This window comes from Ruditapes philippinarum, unplaced genomic scaffold (assembly GCF_026571515.1).
Source record: "Ruditapes philippinarum isolate M1 unplaced genomic scaffold, ASM2657151v2 ctg3368_1_1_1_1, whole genome shotgun sequence".
NCBI lineage: Eukaryota > Metazoa > Mollusca > Bivalvia > Venerida > Veneridae > Ruditapes > Ruditapes philippinarum.
Window position 1 is genome coordinate 224,554 of NW_026854526.1, and position 22,540 is coordinate 247,093.

The 22,540-nt window shown below is 33.2% G+C and overlaps 1 protein-coding gene across 1 annotated transcript in view; it reads left to right on the plus strand.

Annotated features, from left to right (window-relative positions):
* LOC132740379 (uncharacterized) overlaps positions 1 to 22,348 on the plus strand; it is a 66,305-nt gene extending 43,957 nt beyond the window's left edge. The window contains exons 5-11 of the mRNA XM_060728276.1: positions 130 to 280; positions 10,489 to 10,568; positions 12,462 to 12,587; positions 13,470 to 13,627; positions 20,143 to 20,299; positions 20,964 to 21,101; positions 22,123 to 22,348. Of these exons, the coding sequence (XP_060584259.1) occupies positions 130 to 280; positions 10,489 to 10,568; positions 12,462 to 12,587; positions 13,470 to 13,627; positions 20,143 to 20,299; positions 20,964 to 21,101; positions 22,123 to 22,307 (995 nt within the window). The 3' untranslated portion in view covers positions 22,308 to 22,348. The remainder of the gene's footprint in view (positions 1 to 129; positions 281 to 10,488; positions 10,569 to 12,461; positions 12,588 to 13,469; positions 13,628 to 20,142; positions 20,300 to 20,963; positions 21,102 to 22,122) is intronic.
* Positions 22,349 to 22,540: the final 192 nt, after the last annotated feature.

Consider the following 22,540-nt stretch of genomic DNA (forward strand, 5'->3'; position numbering starts at 1 on the left):
GTGGTTATGATGATGATGATGATGATGATGATGATGATGCTGATGATGATGATGATGTGGATTAGTTTCATAAGTAATATTATGATGGCACACATACCAAATATAGCAATACATGTATTTTCTTTACAGCTGTCTTGTGCACTTATGGTCCTCCGAAGTATAAAGGCAATAAAATCAGTAAAGGCGTAGTGACATGTGATAATAATGAACAAAGATGTGGCAGTAAATACGTGTGCGAAACTATACCAGACTATGACGAGAAAGTTTGCTGTCCACGAGAGTCTAACTGAAAAATGAATTGACGAAATAAATATTGATGACGACACACCGTTACAAAATAAAGCATTAATAAAATATATTGTTCTTTTATTATATGTTCATGTACATAAGGAAAATTCCTAGTTATTAAAGTAATGCTGATTATATCAGAATAGATCTTCTATAGAAGCAGAAATATGAAAATATACAAAAAAGATCCAGTGTATATATCAATTTTATTTACAAATATCATTTAGAAAAGAAATAATAAAAAAATGAAATACATTAAATAGACTCATTATGCAAAATAAGTTTTTTTTATGATCTGATAGTAGATACGATATAAACAAGTTCCACATAAATGTACAGACTCAATCAAACCGAGTCAGCAATTTTCATGTAATTTTGCTGTTTTTTATGCTTTCGATGGATCACTTTTTCCAGATATTTATATCTCAATCTAGAAAAAAAAACACATTTAATGTTTTACATCTGCGGATTTTTCTCTATTCAAAACTTCGCCATTTTCATGTATAAATGATGAATATTGTTAAAGCCGGTGCTAGAGGGCGTGTGTTATGCTCCAGAAACATCAATTTTCAGTGTTAAGCTCATTGTGACCCTGACCTTTGATCTTCTGAGCCTAAAATAGGGGTCATGTTTTGGACATGGCTGTAAATCCTATAAAATTCTACAGCTGTAGGTTGATCAATACTTAAGTTATTGAGCGTAAACTGTTTTAAGTTTTAGGGCAATAGTGACCTTCACCTATGAACTTGTGACCTCAAAATCAATAGGGGTCTTCTATCCAATATGGACGATCATCCTATGAACTTTGAATATTGTGGGCCAAATGGAACTTAAGTAATGCTCCGGAAACTGTTTTCAGTTTAAAGGTAATAGTGAACTTGACCTTTGACCTCGTGACCCCAAAATCAATAGTGGTCTTCTACCATTATGGACAATCATCCTATGAAGTTTGAACACTGTGATCAAAATGGAACTGAAGTTAAGCTCCAGAAACCACACTATTCAGTGTAAAGATCATTGTGGCCTGACCTTTGACTTTATGACCCTTAAATCAATAGAGGTCATGTATTGGACATGGCTGTTCATCCTTTAAAATTTTACAAATGTACTTTGATTAATACTAAAGTTATTGAGCGGAAACTGTTTTCAGTTGAAGGTAAAAGTGAATTTACCTTTGACCTTGTGACCCCAAAATCAATAGGGGTCTTCTACCCAATTTTGACAATCATCCTATGAAGTTTGAACACTATGGGCCAATTGGAACTTAAATTATGCTCCAGAAACCATAATTTTCAGTGTTCTGATCAATGTGGCCAGACCTTTGACCTTATGACCCTAAAATCAATAAGGTCCATGTATTGGACTTGGTTGTTCATCCTATAAAATTTTACAGCTGTAGGTTGATAAATACTTAAGTTATTGAGCGGAAACTGTTTTCAGTTTAAAGATTATAGTGACCTTGATCTTTGACCTTGTAACCCCAAAATCAATAGGGGTCTTCTACCCGATATGGGCAATCATCCTATGAAGTTTGAATATTGTGGGCCAAATCGTACTGTAGTAATTTAGCGTAAACTGTTTTCAGTTTAAGGTAATAGTGAACTTGACCTTTGACCTTGTGACCCAAAATCAATTTGGGTCTTCTACCCAATATGGGCACTCATCCTATGAAGTTTAAATTTTATGCTCCGGAAACTGTTTTCAGTTTTAAGGTAATAAAGACCTTGCCCTTTGACCCTTTGACCCTAAAATCAATAGGGATCTTTTAACCAATATGGACAATCATCCTATGAAGTTTGACAATTGTGGGCCAAATGGAACTTAGAGGTCTTCTACCCAATATTAACAATCATCTGTGAAGTTTGAATATTGAGGGCAAAATGAAACTTAAGTTATGCTCAGGAAACTGTTTTCAATTTAAAGGTAATAGTGACCGTGACCTTTGACCTTGTAACTCCAAAATCAATAGGGGTCCTCAACCCAATATGGACAATCATCCTATGAAGTTTGAAAGATATGGGCCGAATGGAACTTAAGTTATGCTCCGGAAACCAAATTGCTAACGGACAGACGGACGGACAGACGGACGCCAGGGGGTATAACATAATATGCCCGAAATTCTTTCGGGCATATAAAATGAAGTCTTCTCAACCACTAAAGATTCATTGTAAACAAGAGGAAAATGGCAACTCAATTACATGTATTTTAATAATCAGGGCAGTTATTGGTTCGTTTTGCACGGTACGGAAAGACTGTTAATCAAAAAAATTAAAACAGTACATTCTTCACACTTCATGAAACGATAGCGTCCTGTCAAAACAATTCCGACTGTCAGGTTGTTCATATCTTCATTTATGAAAAAGATCGATATCTAAATAATAGCAATATGTCTGCGAAAATTCCTTTCACACATCAACTGATTCTGGATCTAGCTAGTAGCACATAACCATGGCTGTTATCAACATACAATTGTCTGTTTCTAGAAAATAAGACAAGAAAATTGATATCTACGTCTTAGAGAGATTGCACGTGAATGGATTATTTAGATTATATAATTGTATTGAAAGATTCCTACCACCAGACTCACATGCTTCATGACCTGTTATCCCATTTCAAAATTCCATTTTATTTAGTTCCGCCCATTGTTTTCTCGTTCAGGGCACACGCATTCTTTTTTTGGGGGGACAAACGCCCCTTTTCATGGAATGGCACTTGCGTGTCACATTGAATATTCCATAATAACCGCTGTATGAACACATGTGCGGATGTTTCTAAATTCAAAATGTCACAATTAACATCATTAAATGTTGAATTCTGCTTAAGCCGGTGCTAGGGCCGTGGGCGGTAACTTGCACTTTCCATTACCGCCCATCAACAGGCTCAATCAAACCGACCCTGCAACATTTACAATTTTGTCGTTCTATGCATTCTTTAAGGGTTATTAATTTATATCTATTTAAATTACTGTTAACTATGGTTTCTTTCGCACTTAATTACCAGTTAAGTTTTATTTATGAAATAAGACAAAACAAATTTCTATTCAAATCACATTTTTATCAAGAGACAGGACGTTAAATGGTTGAACACTTGGTTTAAAGGAGCAAAATGGTTGTAAACTTGACAAAATTGTTGTAAACTTGACAAAATGGCTATCTAGTAATGCCCGCCCGTATTTTCTCCGGGTAAATTGGTTTGTAATATATTTTGAAAATTTTGAATATGCTCATTCATCATAGCAATGTTAGGATTCAGCTGCCTGGCTTCTGTGCAAATTAAATATCAAATTTAGTTCGCCAAATGTCCAACCAGTTTACGCTCTACCCTTTGTTTTATGAATGAAAAATACTTATAACCTGGAGTAACAACCTCCCCTCTATCTCCAGTTCTAGGGCAAATATTTTCACTATATAAAGAACTTTTTTGATGTAGAAAAAGAACTTTTTTGATGGGATTTTAATGTGAGACGGAAGAAAGTGTAAATGCGCAACACGAAAGGTTTACCGACTTCCGGGGGAGAGTGCATCAGGCAGATCAGATAAAAGGTACTCACACTGTTATTCCAAATAAATTTATTCATGAAAGTTCAATTTAAATAGAAATTTAAAATTCTAACAGCTTTTCATCGAGCCGCAAGACTCCTACGGGTAACACGTCATATGCGTTTTACTGGCAATCAGCGGTAATCTGCACGCTCATTCGAAGAATCTAGGTTTAAAAGGCAGATATTTCAATATTCAAAAAATTACCAGTTAATGTTAAATGTTGAATTCTGCTTTAGCCGGCGGTAGTTTGCAATAACCGATAAAAATTGAAAACATGTGTTACTGATTGACAGAGTACGGGTCGAAAGCAACTGCAAAATGCGTATTATAAGGTAAAATGCGGTAAAATGCGAGACACGTGTTACAGACTGACGTAATAGCGGTACAGTACATGACATTTATTGATCCATAAAATGAAATAAAAGTGTACGATATAATAATGAGGTAAAAACAAATAAAAAAATCAAAGATTTATTTTCTATTCTTATTTATCTATTCAGTTTCATTTATTTGAAAATATGCTTTAAAACCTTCCATGATGAATTTCGTAAATGGACAAGTCGAGCTTCCATGGAACTGTCTAACTTTGACTCCTTACTTTTGTGTCATTTAGACTTAAAATGCATCTTTAATGACGTTTATAGAAAACAAAACTAAAAAGAAAATAGCTATACTGAACGTAAAATTTTACACAATACTAACAATTTTCTTTCCACATTTCAAATATTTGTCGTCGTTTAACGATAAATTTTCATATCAGCATGAACGAAAAAAGCGATTTCCATCGAATACTATAAAAATGTAAGATAAAATTGTTAGTCTATTGGGTTGTTCAAGTTTATTGTATTTGTTTGTATTATCTCAGGTAGTTTGTTCGTTGAAGATGGAAATGTAATGATATTCAAATATCGTGCAACGTTTAAATGTTTAACCTACTATACAAGCCCACAAAATTACAGAAATGTTTATTTTCGATAGAAACTAATTAAACATCACTGCAGGGATTATATATCTTTAAAGAAAATACAATGTATTCAAAATTGTTTACTTAGTCACACATCGGTCGCTTTCTTTAAAGAAAAGCTGATGGAGAGTAAAAATTGCCCTTTTTCTTCATTCAATATGTAAATATATTTGTTGATCTATTTTTCATTTAATTTAGCTGAAAGCAATTGTCCATAACTCGGTCGAATTGTTTCCATGGTTTTCGCGTATTAATCTTATGTTAACCCATATGTTACTTTCTTAATATATCAGCGGATTAATATGGATTAAGCGTTATACGAATATTGAATATTTCAAACGGCATAAGAGAAAAATCTTTTCATATCGAAAGATGGAAAAGATGCTAAAAATTCAATCCCCTAAAAACAGAATGATTATTAATATCGCGTAAAACAAACAGACTTATAAATCATCCTCCTATTATTATGCAAAACACACAAATAAAAGAAGTACGTAATCACACTTAGGTATAACTTTTACTAAATTAAAATGATTTACGCTGATCAACACATATTGAATACATTAAAAATAAAGCTTGGAAAAGAATAACTGTCATGAAAAAACTAAAATTTCAACTCGACAGGAACTCACAACAAATTATATACCTATCTTTCATTAGACCGATTATAGAATATGGAGATGTATTATTTGACAATTGCAATCAAAATGATAAAAAAGAGCTAGAGCAAATTCACCAAGAAGCAGCTAGAATAATTACCGAAACAACAAAACTTGTGTCTATTGATAAACTCATGAAAGAAGTTGGGTGGGAATCCTTGGAAAAAAGGCGTTACAAACATAAATTGATTCTTTTCTTTAAAATGAAAAATAGTCTTACTCCTCAATATCTCTCTGACCTTGTCCCTTTGTCTGTTGGTAGTGAGCATCGGTACCCACTCCGGAACTCAAACGACACACAGAATATTCACACAAATACAGATTATTACTATAAATCATTCTTGCCTTCTGTTATCAGAGATTTTAATTCTCTTCCACATCAAACGCAAAATGCTTCAACCTTAGCTTCTTTTAAGCGCCTTCTTAATAATAATTTGCCACGGGTGCCTGCTTATTTTCTTTCTGGTGATCGCAAACTTCAAATTTTTTCACAAAAGATTACGCACTCACTGCAGTTCGCTTTCTGCCGATCTATTTGAAAAGAATATAATCGAATCTCCGTTCTGCGAATGTGGTGCGAGAGAAAATGCTTATCACTACTTCTTGGAATGCCCTAAATATACTCACCTTCGACCAGAACTAATAACGGCTATTTCCCAATTGGTAGTCCTTCTATTAATGTCATTCTTACTGGAAACACTTCTTTATCTTACGAGTCTAATGTATCTATCTTCACAGCTGTTCAAAAATACATCCGAGAAACGAAGCGCTTTTAGCGCGTACCCCAAGTCTTACTTATACTTGTTACATCTAAACATACTTAATATTTACTATATAATGCATCTTTGTTTACTCCTTTACTCCTACTGCTCTATTATTGTTCATCCACTTCTCCTTTTCTTTCTCAATTTTTTGTCAATATTAGCTGGTAGTTTCTTTGTGTTTTTTTTTTTCGCAATTGCATAATTGTACGCTATAACTATCAATTAAGATTTTGATTACATTCTTTTGTCTCCGTTAAAACACAGTTGTCTTTTCGATTGCACATTCCTAGGTGAAAATTAAACGCGACTTCTAACTAAATTAATCTCTGTCATATAATAATTGATTTTTTTTACCTCCATTTTGTTTCATTTTTCTTTTCCATTTTTTTCTCATGACCTTTTGGTTTAGTATTTATTAATTGCAAAATACCTTTTTTGAAAATGTCTTTGATATATTTTCAACTAAATGAATTTTGTGCATGATAATGCCATGAACTGTATATATGTAAATTGTTTAAACTGGGACAGGACACTCATAAGCTTTCATAGCTTTCTGCCCAATCCAAAATGTATTGTGTAAATATTGTTCATCAAAATGTAAATATATCGGATAAATATGTTTAAACCAACTTATTTCATACAAAATTGTACACATTTTTTAAAATAATTGTCCAAACTGTAAAAAAAACAGACTTGATACGTTAAGGTAGAGAATGAATTGTTTCCGAAAATTATATCAGTATAACAAACTTTCAACTTAATACCTTTTGCAAGCGTCTATAATAATATAATAACGACATACACGAATGCAAAACGTTATTATTTTTTGAGGTGATGAAGCAGAATTCTGAACATTGCCAGATGTCAGAAATGCTTTTCAAATAATAAATAATTGTTTTGCCACTTTTAAGAAATAACATCTATTCAAAGTGTACAGTATTAATGCTATTAAATAAATACAATGTATACCCTTAAAAAGCCATTTAAAATTTTCAAAACGGGTGCTGACCGCATATGGTCAAAACATGGTAAGGGCAAGCCGTTGTTTCCTTAAGCAGTGAACTTGACACTTACTGCTGAGTTTTAGTTGGTTCCAATACCGAAAAAAGCTTATGAACTTTATACATAATCGAACTAAAATGAATAATATATAAATTACACGGATGCTGCTTTTTTTTGTTTGCACGCCTACAAAAAGAGAATATTGCATGAATTGATTATTATGTACATGTAACTCTATTTGCACAGAAATGCCTATTATTCGCATTAAGAAATAAACATTAGGTTAAAATATTTATATTTATAGCATATTTATATTTATAGCACAATTACTCCAGTTTTGTTCTACCTTAACTGCAGAAATGTTCAAATTTAAAGACAAATTTAGTTTTGTGTCCATGCAAATCATATCTGAATGGGGCATTTTGAGCAACAATAAACTGCAATATACTTCCTGAAGCTGCCTATATATGTATAATGAACTGTAATAAGTCAGTTAATTCTGTATTTGTTTGTTTATTTGTGTTGGGTTTAACAGAGACAGTAGGAAATGAGCAGTATTTTGGGGTTTTTACCCGAAACTAAGCAAGTTGGTAGCTTTGTATGTATTTTTTGACAATCGCAACTTTTCGGCCCATTCCGTAAGATAAATTTTGTTAAAAATCTAACGTATGAACAATTTTTCAAAATTCCGGCGATTGCACTGTTTGTTAGGGATTTCTTTTAAGGAATCGGACGAATTCTGAAGTAAACTGCACCTCCATGAAGATGACCCATATTAGTATATGTTACGTGCAATTTTTGTTGGGTGGGGGTATATATAAATTGCTGTAAGTCATTAATTTTATTCAATGTATGTCATAATTATATCCTTTAATATTGCTGGGCAACTGGTTATCTGCCTGTGAAACAGATTTTGAAATATTTGGAATTGGGTTTCTGCCTTCTGGCAACACTGAACTACAAAATTGTTCATTTTTAGGTCCCCTGCCCATTTTATGTAAATTATCAGAGTTTTGAATGTAAATGAGGCAAAACGTTCTGTAAATGAATTGACTCGATAAAATATATCACTAATACGTGCAAGATCATGTTATTCTATAAGGAATTGTTTGACAGTAAAATGCTTATTGCAATCAACTTCCATTTACAATGAGTATTCTCGCTAAAGTTATGAAAAACAAGGTCTTAGCATTTAACTACTTCATAGTGATCATGCAGTTTGTTTAATATTTCAGCGAATTATTGCCCATTTGGGCAAAAAGAACCGGGTATCTTCTGTGGAAGAGGACCGACAAGTCGGCCATGTCCGACAGGAACTTATTAATATTATCGAATCTCCGTTCTGCGAATGTGGTGCGAGAGAAAATGCTTATCACTACTTCTTGGAATGCCCTAAATATACTCACCTTCGACCAGAACTAATAACGGCTATTTCCCAATTAATAGGCCTTCTATTAATGTCATTCTTACTGGAAACACTTCTTTATCTTACGAGTCTAATGTATCTATCTTCACAGCTGTTCAAAAATACATCCGAGAAACGAAGCGCTTTTAGCGCGTACCCCAAGTCTTACTTACACTTGTTACATCTAAACATACTTGATAGTTACTATATAATGCATCTTTGTTTACTCCTACTGCTCTATTATTGTTCATCCACTTCTCCTTTTCTTTCTCAATTTTTTTGTCAATATTAGCTGGTAGTTTCTTTGTGTTTTTTTTTTTCGCAATTGCATAATTGTACCCTATAACTATCAATTAAAGGAATAGGAATGGATGGATTGATGTCTGTCTAATATAAATATTCATCATTTAAAAAGAGGAACCATGACAGTTTTCCTATTGACATCAACCCTATAAGAGAGAAATTCGTGTTTTAAGACACTATTTTTTACTTGAGAAATAAGTTCATGGGCGCCGCCATTTTGGCGTTCTGTCATTCTCGCGAGACAGACGAGACCGAGATTGTGACGTGTTATACCCACTTCCGGTATAGGTGTACACGCTGGTACAACTGAAATATATCTTGATGAAGAACTTATTAATTTTATTGCGTACATTATATATTATTTATGAAATATGGAACTGAATTGCTTTAATTAATTAATTGAAGACGCCGCGACATTAATTATTATTTCTCCGATATTCAAGCTTGCTGATGATCCCACCACATCAATGACTGCTTAATTTTCAAAGATAAACCATAAATTTAATTTGGGTACTATGAGAAACTTCTTCAAATTGACGATATATCCTTTTATTTTGTACTTAATTTTCGCTAAACAAGCTGTCCAAATAGGGTACATCGCCGGTCATGTATCTTTTTTTCAGGTAAAATATCAACTAAATCCAATATATATCTACTTACCAAATTCCTTTTCCCGACATATACGCATTTCTACTACCGTAAATTTAATCCAATAAAACAAAAAAATCATAAATCTACTTAATATTTAAAATGATTATTGGTAACTGAAAAAAATGTGTTGCTATTTTATGACGTGCTGTAATTTACTACAGTATAATTTGACAGGTGTGGAACCTAATTCCCCCTAATTGTACACATTTTTCAAAATAATTGTCCAAACTGTAAAAAAACAGACTTGATACGTTAAGGTAGAGAATGAATTGTTTCCGAAAATTATATCAGTATATTAACAAACTTTCAACTTAATACCTTTTGCAAGCGTCTATAATAATATAATAACGACATACACGAATGCAAAACCTTATTATTTTTTGAGGTAATGAAGCAGAATTCTGAACATTGCCAGATGTCAGAAATGCTTTTCAAATAATAAATAATTGTTTTGCCACTTTTAAGAAATAACATCTATTCAAAGTGTACAGTATTAATGCTATTGATAAAACAATGTATACCCTTAAAAAGCCATTTAAAATTTTCAAAACGGGTGCTGACCGCATATGGTCAAAACATGGTAAGGGCAAGCCGTTGTTTCCTTAAGCAGTGAACTTGACACTTACTGCTGAGTTTTAGTTGGTTCCAGTACCGAGAAAAGCTTATGAGCTTTATACATAATCGAACTAAAATGAATAATGTATAAATTACACGGATGCTGCTTTTTTTGTGTACATGTAACTCTATTTGCACATATTTTACACTCGATATCGTATAAACGTACATGTATTTATTGAGCTTCAAGCAATTCTTGGGTTTTTAGACAATATGTTGCTTTGATCATTTTAATTAGCGATCAAGTGTTTTCCCATTTCTTGATTCGCCATAACGTTGAAAGTTTGTCGTACTGAAACATGGAAAAGTCGTACAAAATATTGTCTTTGATTTTAGGAATTATTTTCATATTGTGCGGACACAACATCAACGCAAGTGAGTTGCAAGTTTAAGCATTTTTCCGCTTATTTTTTATCATATTTTTCTAGGGCTCTTTTATATTAATGTTACAGTACGAATGGATAATTACATGTAAACCTCGGCCACGTGTAATTCAAAGGAAATGTTCAAAATATTCATTAAGGACACTATAACTTCGTTGCTTTACAGCAGTGGTAGAAAATGTGCTTTACTTCGGTTAAAAACATAACTTATATAAATTTATGTCGCCAACAAAAGTGTTTGTGACTTATTTTATCAAAGTCAAAATACTATAGTTTTAGACGGTTCGGAAAGATATACGACACCATTTGAGAACTAAAAATGAATGCAAAATTTGAAAGTTATATTGCAAATTACTCGGATGTGTAAATAGTCTTCGTTCACGAGGCTTTAAAGTGATATTTTTCCAGATTTTATATGGTCTTGAGGAAAACCCTTTTTATCCAAAATTCGGACGTAAGAAACAGTTTACTACATGTATTAGATATTTAGTCTTGGTTGTAATATAAGAAATCAATACATGTACGTAGAATTCCGATATAATTATTTGGTAATAGATAAAAATGGCTATGTATAGGGCCGGCAAGTCCAAGTCCAAGGGAAAAAATCTTTCCTTGGCCTTTAAAAATATCAGGATCCTTGCTGTTCGCTTACAAACCCTATATCAAGTAGAGAAACTGATAGTGAAAAGCATGGATCCTGATCAGACTGTGCGGATGCGCAGGCTGGTCTGGATCCATGCTGGTCGCAAGCGCATTATGTTGGTTTTGTCATTTTACGTAAAGGCTGATATAGAGATTTTAGAGATTTTGTTGACTCCTTTATGAGCAGTCACGGATAATTTTGATAAAATATTTTATTTCCTAAACCAACCACATGTCTTAGGAAAAAGGGGAGCTAAGGGAATCGGTAGCGTTATAGAAATGCCTATTATTGGCATTAAGAAATAAACATTAGGTTAAAATATTTATATTTATAGCACAATTACTCCAGTTTTGTTCTACCTTAACTGCAGAATGTTCAAATTCAAAGACAAATTTAGTTTTGTGTCCATGCAAATCATATCTGAATGGGGCATTTTAAGCAACAATTAACTACAATATACTTCCTGAAGCTGCCTATATATGTATAATGAACTGTAATAAGTCAGTTAATTCTGTATTTGTTTTGTTTATTTGTGTTGGGTTTAACAGAGACTGTAGGAAATGAGCAGTATTTTGGGTTTTTACCCGAAACTAAGCAAGTTGGTAGCTTTGTATGTATTTTTTGACAATCGCAACTTTTCGGCCCATTCCGTAAGATAAATTTTGTTAAAAATCTAACGTATGAACAATTTTTCAAAATTCCGGCGATTGCACTGTTTGTTAGGGATTTCTTTTAAGGAATCGGACGAATTCTGAAGTAAACTGCACCTCCATGAAGATGACCCATATTAGTATATGTTACTTGGAATTTTTGTTGGGTGGGGTATATATAAATTGCTGTAAGTCATTAATTTTATTCAATGTATGTCATATATCCTTTAATATTGCTGGGCAACTGGTTATCTGCCTGTGAATCAGATTTTGAAATATTTGGAATTGGGTTTCTGCCTTCTGGCAACACTGAACTACAAAATTGTTCATTTTTAGGTCCCCGGCCCCTTTTATGTAAATTATCAGAGTATTGGATGTAACTGAGACAAAATGTTCTGTAAATGAATTGACTCGATAAAATATATCACTAACACGTGCAAGATCATGTGATTCTAGAACGAATTGTTTTACAGTAAAATGCTTATGCAACCTACTTCCATTTACAATGAGTATTCTCGCTAAAGTTATGAAAAAATAAGGTCTTAGCATTTAACTACTTCATAGTGATCATGCAATTCGTTTGATATTTCAGCGAATTATTGCCCATTTGGGCAAAAAGAACCGGGAATTATCTGTGGAAGAGGACCGACAAGTCAGCCATGTCCGACAGGAACTTATTGTGAAATATCTCCAGTCTACACCCATGCCATCTGCTGTCGTAAGTTATTCATCGTAAATTTATTGTGAACGTTATCAATAAAGTATGATAATTTTACAATTGTCTGGCGGAATATACAAGTGAATGCTAAAAATGGCACAAGCCATCATGGATGCATTTCTCGTTTGCAGTGGTCCGCATGTATTGCAACATGGCAACAAATTTATGAATCGCGAATAACTCGTTCCCTGTCGACTCAAACTCATGTCATTTAAAATGGTTCACTACACCTTGAATGTTAAAAAATCTTTTATTTGTTGTTGTATTTTTAATTCCTTACATCTGCCGATAGTCCAGATTTACTGACATTCCACTGGAGTGAGTCACCCGCATGTGTTTCCTTTATATAAATCATATTGCATATATCCAACCACTTTAGAAAATGTAAAAATCGAATTATGTTGCTGATGTTATTTACGGTATGCGAAACATGCTAATTAAATCAATTGAAACTCTTTTTTATTTAAAAATTTACTGGGTGAAAAACTTTTGATCAATGGTTGTGATTGTTATGTAAATGGAAATAATGATTTTTAAAAATTGAGAAAGCTTGATGATGATGATGATGATAGTGATGATGATGATGATGGTGGTGATGATGATGATGATAATGATGATGATGACGTTGACGACGATGATGATGATGATAATGATTATGGTGTTGGTGGTGATGATTACGTTGACGATGATGATATTGATGTTGATGACAATGATGATGGTGATAATGATGGTGATAATGATGATGGTGGTGATGATCATGAAGCTGCATTAAAAAGTATTATGACAAGGATAAAAATAATAAAAATGATGATGATGTGGATTATTTTTACAAGTAATATCATGATGGCGCACATACCAAACATGTCAATATTTTCTTTACAGCTGTCTATTGCACAAATGGTCTGCCGAAGTATAAAGGCAATAAAAGCAGTAAAGGCATAGTTACGTGTGATAAAAATGAACAAAGATGTGGCAGTAAATACATGTGTGAAACTATACCAAACTATGACGAGAAAGTTTGCTGTCCACGAGAGTCTAACTGAAAAATGAATTGACAAAATAAATATTCATGACGACACACCGTTACAAAATAAAGCATTTATAAAATCTATTGTTCTTTTACTATATGTACGCGATTTAAGGAAAAATCCTTGTTATTAAAGTAATGCTGATTATATCAGAATAGATCTTCAATAGAAGCAGAAATATGAAAATATACAAAAAAGATCCAGTGTATACATCAATATTATTTAAAGATATCATCTAAAAAAGAAATAATAAAAAGTGGAATACATTAAATAGACTCATTATGCAAAATAAGTTTCGATAATCTGATTGTAAATACGATATAAACATGTTCCACATAAATGACAGTCTCAATCAAACCGATTCTGCAATTTTCATGTAATTTAGCTGTTTTATTATTCTTTTTTCCAGATATTTATATCTCAATCTAGATAAAAAAATCACATTTAATGTTTTACATCTGCGGATGTTTCTCTATTCAAAATTTCACTATTTTCATGTATTTATGATGAACTTTGTTAAAGCCGGTGCTAGAGGGCGTTAACGATAGTTTGCACATGCCATTACCATCCATGTACACGCTCAATCAAACCGAGCATGCAATATTTTCAATTTTGCCGTTTTGGACTTTCTTAAATATTTGCTTTTTTATATACAAGGAGTTACTTACCAGCTATGAAATGCCCGTAAATGAATTTGATAGTAGTATCACATTTGAGAAAATACGATATACGTCTAGCAAATTATGTAGATGACTGCTTAGCAGTAAAAACGAAGCAATAATGATATTGTTTAAATACCTATATTAAACAAGAGCACCACTAGGCGGAATATTATATGCCCGAAAGTGTTGTTTTTTTGGGGTTTTTTGGGGGTTTTTTTGGAAGGATGAAGCATTTGTATAAGACATATGAATATATTAAAGTATTTCTTCCTTCAAAAAGCAATCCTCCATCCTCCTTTATAGCCGAAGAACCTTCATATATATATACAGTTGCTGTTTTAAAAGCACCACAATCAAGTTGTTATCTTTTAAGTAAAAATACTACGACAGACGGACGGAAAGACGCCAGGGGTATAACATAATATAAGCAATTTTTAGGGCATATAATTAATGTACTCAATATAAATGATCATCTATGAATTTTGACAGTTGTTAAACTGTTAACAATATTAAGCTCATTTGATATTGACCATTGACCTTGTGTCCCCAATATATATTGTGTTATGCTCCAGAAACCACAATTTCAGTGTTAAGGTTATTGTGACCCTGACCTTTGATCTTATGACCCTAAAATAGGGGTCATGCATTGGACATGGCTGTTCATCCTATAAAATGTTACAGCTGTAGGTTGATTAATACTTAAGTTATTGAGCGGAAACTGTTTTCAGTTTAAGGTAATAGTGACCTTGACCTTTGACATTGTGACCCCAAAATCAATAGGGGTCTTCTACCTAATATTGACAATCATTCTATGAAGTTTGAATATTGTGAACCAAATGGAACTTACGTTATGCTCCAGAAACCACAATTTTCAGTGTAAAGATCATTGTGGCCCTGACCTTTGACCGTATGACCCTAACATCAATAGGGGTCATATATTGGACTTGGCTGTTCATCCAATAAAATTTTACAGCTGTAGGTTGGTAAATACTTAAGTTATTAAGCAGAAACTGTTTTCAGTTTTAAGGTAATAGTGACCTTGACCTTTGATCTTGCGATCCAAAAATCAATAGGAGTCTTTTACCAAATATGGACAATCACCCTATGAAGTTTGAATATAGTGGGCCAAATGGAACTTAAGTTATGTTCCGGAAACTGTTTTCAGTTTTAAGGTAATAGTGACCTTGACATTTGACCTTGTGACCCAAAATCAATAGAGATCTTCTACCCAATACAGACAATCATCCTATGAAGTTTGAATAATGTGGGCCAAATGGAACTTAAGTTATGTTCATAAAACTGTTTTCAGTTTTAAGGTAATAGTAACCTTGACATTTGACCTTGTGACCCCAAATCAATAGGGATATTCTACCCAATACAGACAATCATCCTATGAAGTTTGAATAATGTGGGCCAAATGGAACTAAAGTTTTGCTCCGGAAACCAAATTGCTAACGGACGGACGGACGCCAGGGGTTATAACATAATATGCCCGAAATACTTTCGGCCATATAAAAAGAAATCTTCCCAACCACTAAAGATTCATTGTAAAAAAAAAAGAAGAGAAAAATGGCAACTCACTTATATTAATAATCTGGGCAGTTATTGGTTCGTTTTTCACGGCACTGTAAATTAAGAACATTTAAAACAGTATATCCTTTACACTTCTTTAAATGATAGCGTCCTGTCAAATGTCAGGTTGTTCATGAGACCTGCATAACTTCATTTATGAAAAAGATGGATACCTTAACAATTGCAATATATCTGTCTGCGAAAATTCCTTTCACACATCAACTGATCCAGGATCTAGCTGGTTCAAATTGTACCAGAACATAACCATGGTTGTTTATCAACAGACAATTGTCATCAAATGGCTTTTCTAGAAAAAAAAACACAAGAAAATTGATATCTACGTCTTAGAGAGATGACATTTGCATGGATTATTTTGGTTATATAATTTTATTGAAAGATTCCTACCAACTGACTTACATGCTTCATAACCTCTGATCCCCTTTCAAAATTTCATGTTATTTAGTTCCGCCTATTGTTCTCGTTTAGGGCACACACATTCGTTTACTTGGGGACAATACGCCGCTTTTCGTGGAATGGCACGAAAGTGTCACATTGAAGATTTCATGATAACCGCCCTATGAACACATCTGCGGATGTTTTTAAATTCAAATTGTCACCATTAAGCCGAAGCTAGGGGCGTGGTCTTTAACTCGCACTTTCCACCAAGATTGCAACATGTACAATTTTGTCGTTCTATGCGTTCTTAAGGGATTCTTTTTCTCTCTATTTTACATTACTGGTTACTCTGGTTTCATTCGCACTTAATTACCATTTTGAAATGAAACAATGTAAATTTATATTGAAATCACATTTTTATCAAAAGGCAGGACGTGAAATGGATGAACACTTGGTTTAAAGGAGCAAAATGGTTGCAAACTTGACAAAATGGCTATCCAGTAATGCCCGCTCGTATTTTCTCCAGGTAAATTGGTTTGTATGTTATTTTGAAAATTTTAAATATGCCCATTCATCAAAGCAATGTTAGGATTCAGCTGCCTGGCTTCTGTGCAAATTAAATCGCCAAGTGTCCAACCAGTTTATGCCCTATCCTTTGTTTTATGAATAACAACATTCCCTCTATCTCCAGTTCTAGGGCAAATATTTTCACTAGAAAAAGAACTTTTTTGATGGGATTTTAATGGGAGGCGGAAGTAAGAAAGTGTAAATGCGCAACACGAAAGGTTTATCGACTTCCGGCGGAGAGTTCATCATGCAGATCAGATAAAAGGTACTCACACTATTATTAAAAAAAAATATTCGTGAAAGTTCAATTTAAATAGAAATTAAAATTTTAACAGCTTTTCATCGAGCCGCAAGACTCCTATGGGTAACACGTCATTTGCGTTTTACTGGCAATCAGCGGTAATCTGCACACTCATTCGAAGAATCTAGGTTTAAAAGGCAGTTATTTCAATATTCAAAAATTTACCAGTTCATGTTAAATGTTGAATCCTGCTTTAGCGGGTTCTACTGGACGTGGGCGGTAGCTTGCAATAACCGATAAAAATTGAAAAACATGTGTTACTGATTGATAGAGTGCGGGTCAAAAACTGCAAAATGCGTAGTTATAAGGTAAAATGTGAGACACATGTTACAGGCTGACTCAATAGCGGTACAGTACATGGCATTTATTGATCTATGAAATGAAATAAAAGTGCACGATATGATAATGAGGTAAAAAAATATTTAGAAAATCAAAGATTTATTTTCTATTCTTATTTATCTATTCAGTTTCATTTATTTGAAAATATGCTTTAAAACCTTCCATGATGAATTTCGTAAATGGACAAGTCGAGCTTCCATGGAACTGTCTAACTTTGACTCCTTACTTTTGTGTCATTTAGACTTAAAATGCATCTTTAATGACGTTTATAGAAAAAAAAACAATAGCTATACTGAACGTAAAATTTTACACAATATTAACATTTCAAATATTTGTCGTCGTTAAACGATAAATTTTCATATCAGCATGAACGAAAAAAGCGATTTCCATCGAATACTATAAAAATGTTAGATAAAATTGTTAGTCTATTGGGTTGTTCAAGTTTATTGTATTTGTTTGTATTATCTCAAGTAGTTTGTTGTAGGAAGCTACTATATAAGCTTATAGACACTGCCCGGAACTAACCAGTACTAAGCAATGAAAGTATAGTTTCTTGCTCGTAACGTGGCCAGCAATTCGTACTGCTCAGTCCCTTGAAAAATATAATCAAACTTTCATTATCTATAATCATTTAGTATCATGGTACAATTCTCTGGTCTTTGCAGTTTGATTTCTTAGGAAGACTATCGTAAAGTTTGAGAGATACCCAGTTGTTCTCCTAATTCCACAGAGAATTTCAACCTAGCTTACACACAACTATTCGCAAAATGTGATCTCACATAATATAAGGGTTTTGCGGTTCAGGCACTACTGGCAGTCATCTCTGCGACTCTTTTTTAAAGCAAACTACTTCCAAAAGGTATCACTAAGTTAAAGGCAGCATTATTTATTATTTAAGTACAGTGAAAGTGTCATAACCGCATGTGAGACTGGCAAAAATAATCATATTTTAGTCAAAAGCAAATTTTTCCCTAAAAAATAATAGCGCTCAATCTTTTTTCCTGCAATCACCGTGAATTAAAGAATTTGGGGGAGAGGGATAAAGTTTTTTTTTCAAAACATTGACTAACTAAAATTCAAGTTGTTGATTTTTTAAATTTTTCTTTAGCCCAAGGCAAAACAAAAGAAGATAATACCAAAATTTTGGTTTTTTCCATTGTCTGTTTTTTAGGCTTTTTTTCCTGACTAGTTGGCCCGATCACCAATTTTGACTGTTTTTAAATCAATTTTCCCTTGTTTTTAACTTTTTTTCCCAAATTTTCTTGCTGATTTCCCCTAAATTTTAACAAAGCCTTTTTTCACGTTTTGTTAAATTAACCAATTTTGCCTGAAAAAAAGTAGGGACAAGACCACCCCTTCCCAAATCAATCGGAAAAAATTTCTTTTTCCCAACTTATCAATTTCCAAACGAAAAATTTTTTTAATTAAAATGGAAAAAGGGAAAAATCTACAGCACATACAGACAGTGGACTTTTTTAATAAAATGGTTTGTTGAGTTGTCGCCCGTCTCAAATAATGTAAGATTATGTATTTTAAATTAGAATGGCTAAGACTGTTTTTTCTTTTATTTCAAATGCATAGACTAGGAAATTATACAGAAAAATATTGCAGTGTGTTGTTATAAAACATCCAAAAGATGTGTTGAAGTGATACTGTCAAAAGCAATGCGAATCTTTTTGGGTTGGTCTTTTTTTATAGATTTACAGTATGTTGCAAACAACAACACATCTGGAAGTCTGTTATTTAAGGAACTTCACTAAGGTACAAAGAGACCCAACTAAAGTTTAAAGGGACGCCGCTGACTATTTCTGACATGAAGGGACCGGAAATAATTTCTGGAGATTGATGTTTAATTTGATGCAGATTTAGACCAATAACTTTTGATCATTTGCTCACTCAGTTTCTTTGCGGAATAACTATTTTATTGTGAAAAAATGACCTAAAATTTAAAAGCATTGTTTCCACTCAAATTGGGCTAAGAATAGCCCAAAAATACGATTTTTCAATTTATTTCTTAGTATATTTCTTACTTAAGTTTTGCCATATTTCTGTTTTAAGTGCCTAAGTTGATCTGTATAGGAATTCAAATTTAAGAATGATTTCATGCATTCTGGCCTTAATTGAGTTCCCTTACTAACTGATCAACATTTGACTTAATAATATACTTTTGTTTTAAAAAATCATCTTCATATGATCGACGAATTGGAACATTACAGTAACACATGCAAATGTTAAATAGTTTACTCTAGGCACAGGGTTTGTAATATCTCAGGTAGCTTCTTCGATGAAGATGGAAATGTAATGATATTCAAAGATCGTGCAAAGTTTAAATGTTCAACCTACTATACAAGCCAACAAAATTACAGAAATGTATATTTTCGATAGAAACTAATTAAATATCACTGCACCAAGGGGAGGCATGGATTATATATTTTTAAAGAAAATACAATGTATTCAAAATTGTTTACTTAGTCACACATCGGTCGCTTTCTTTATAGAAAAGCTGATGGAGAGTAAAAATTGCCCTTTTTCTTTATGACATGCCCTTTTCTTCATTCAATAAGTAAATGTATTTGTTGATCTATTTTTCATTAGCTGAAAGCAATTGTCCATAACTCGGTCGAATTGTTTCTATGGTTTTCGCGTATCAAACTAATATTAACCCATATGTTACTTTCTTAATATATTAGCGTGGATTAATATGGATTAAGCGTTATACGAAAATTGAATATTTCAAACGGCATAAGAGAAAAATCTTTTCATATCGAAAGATGGAAAAGATGCTCAAAATTTGTTGCTTGATTTCAGGATTTATTTTGATATCATGTGGACAGAAAAGCAAAGTTGGTGAGTTGTCATATTTTTACCTTTTCTCACTATAAAGCGTTGTTTTTAAGGTATAAAACCCTAACGGGCACTGGAAAAGAGACTGAAAGATTGACATCATAGGTCGGATATGTCTTAAAGAACACTGTATGCAAAGTTTAAACAAAATTTACCGTACTTTAAACGAATTATGGCCTACCCTACCCATTTTAACACTTGTTTCGCCATTTTCTTAGCTAGAAAGCCTAATTGAGAAATCCGTAAACTTTACTAAAACGAGGGACTAATTTCAAAGCTTCGCTAATGTTTTTATTCAAAAGTATATTAGATGCTAATTACTTTTACCGTTTAGTTTTGATTTTATTAGACTTTGAAAATAGCATGCTTCTTATTTATCATAAGATTTAGCATTATTTAGCAAAATTAACACTTTTTTATTTCCAAAAGTTAAGTTACAAAAAACAAAAAAACATGTCAACTAATAGCAAAAATAACAACAACAAAAAACTCCGGCCCTAAAATTCAATTGACAGTAATTCAAACCTATTGAATACTAGAGGAGAAAATGCATTCGGATGGTCATACCTTAGATTGTATAAATGTCGGATTGGACGGAAGTTTCTGGCGTAAACTGTAAACAATTCGTGCCCTACAATCTTATTTTGTTTTATACATTGTATTTTAGTAAGAACAGAGGTTGATTACTGTCCTTTTGGGCAACCATTACCGGGAATATTCTGTGGAAGAGGATCGTCACGTCAGCCATGTCCCACGGGAACTTATTGCGAAATATCACCAGTCGACGCCTATGCCGTCTGCTGTCGTAAGTTATAAATGAGCCGCGTCACGACAAAACCAACGTTATGCGTTTGCGACCAGCATGGATCCAGACCAGCCTGCGCATCCGCGCAGTCTGATCAGGATCCATGCTGTTCGCTTACATACTCTACAACAAGTAGAGAAACTGATAGCGAACAGTATGGATCCTGATCAGACTGCGCGGATGCACAGGCTGGTCTGGATCCATGTTGGTCGCAAACCCATTATGTTGGTTTTGTCGTGACGCGGCTCATATATTGTTTATTATTTAAGATTTACAATTGCATGATGGGAAAGATGGTGGAATATAACCCAAAGCACTGGCAAATATATATATAAGAGAGATGGGCAGTGTATGACAACAAATCTAGTTTAAATTTCGATCTTTCGTAGGATACAGCGAGGTCCTTTGTGAGTGTGCACCTTCCATGCTAAAGAAGTAGCAGAAGAAAATCGAAATCCCCAAAGAAGGCCCAAATCAATAAAGTTGAAAATGGTTCAAGCTCTGTTTAAGTCTGTTAAAAAATATTGCTGGAATTTCGTGAATTTTGTCTCCGTTGCACTTTTCAGCAACCACATGGAGAGAGATGCCCTTAAGGGTATGCATTGGCGATTATTCACACAAAAGGGATACTCTTTCTCCACTTATTAATTTATCATGTTAAGAATAATTTTGTATTTTCTATTTGTACAATAACTCATTAAGTTTTGATCATTTCTAGGACTCTGATGCCGAAGTGAATTAGAATAGTGATAAGCTTTGTTTGTGGCGATGATAATGGTTATGATTATGGTTGCTATGTGGCTACTGCTGCTACTGATTTTGACTATAGATGATATTAATAGTGGTGATAATAGCAGTAATGTTGATTAAGTGGTAGTGATGATGAATATCATTATGATAATGATTATGTAAATATTGTATTTTGATGATGATGATTAAAACGTGATGATGATAATTATGCCAAAAGTTTCGTAATGTCGTTATGGCGAACATACCAAACATGTTACTTGTATCGTTACAGCTGTCTTTTGCACGTTTGGTCTACCGAAGCAAAAAGGCAAGAAAGTCAAGAAAAGGATAGTAACATGTGATAAGAAAGAAAAAAGATGTGGCCGTAAATTCATATGTAATACTATACCACACTATGAAGAGAAGGTCTGCTGCCCACGGAAGCCAAGACGAAAAATGAAGGCTAAGAAGGATTAAAACAGACACATCAGTACAAAATAAAGTTTTAATACAAGATTTTTGTTAGAGTGTAAAGATTATCCACAGTATTGAACAAGAGTATAGCTGACCATAATAATATTTTTAAGAGAATAAATCAAAGTGAGCATCCAACAATTTCAATTTTTTCACCGTTTACGGCGTTCTTTACCGTTTCACTTATTTCATTGTGTTGTCACAACAACTTTTTTTTCAAAACAGTGAAACCTTTG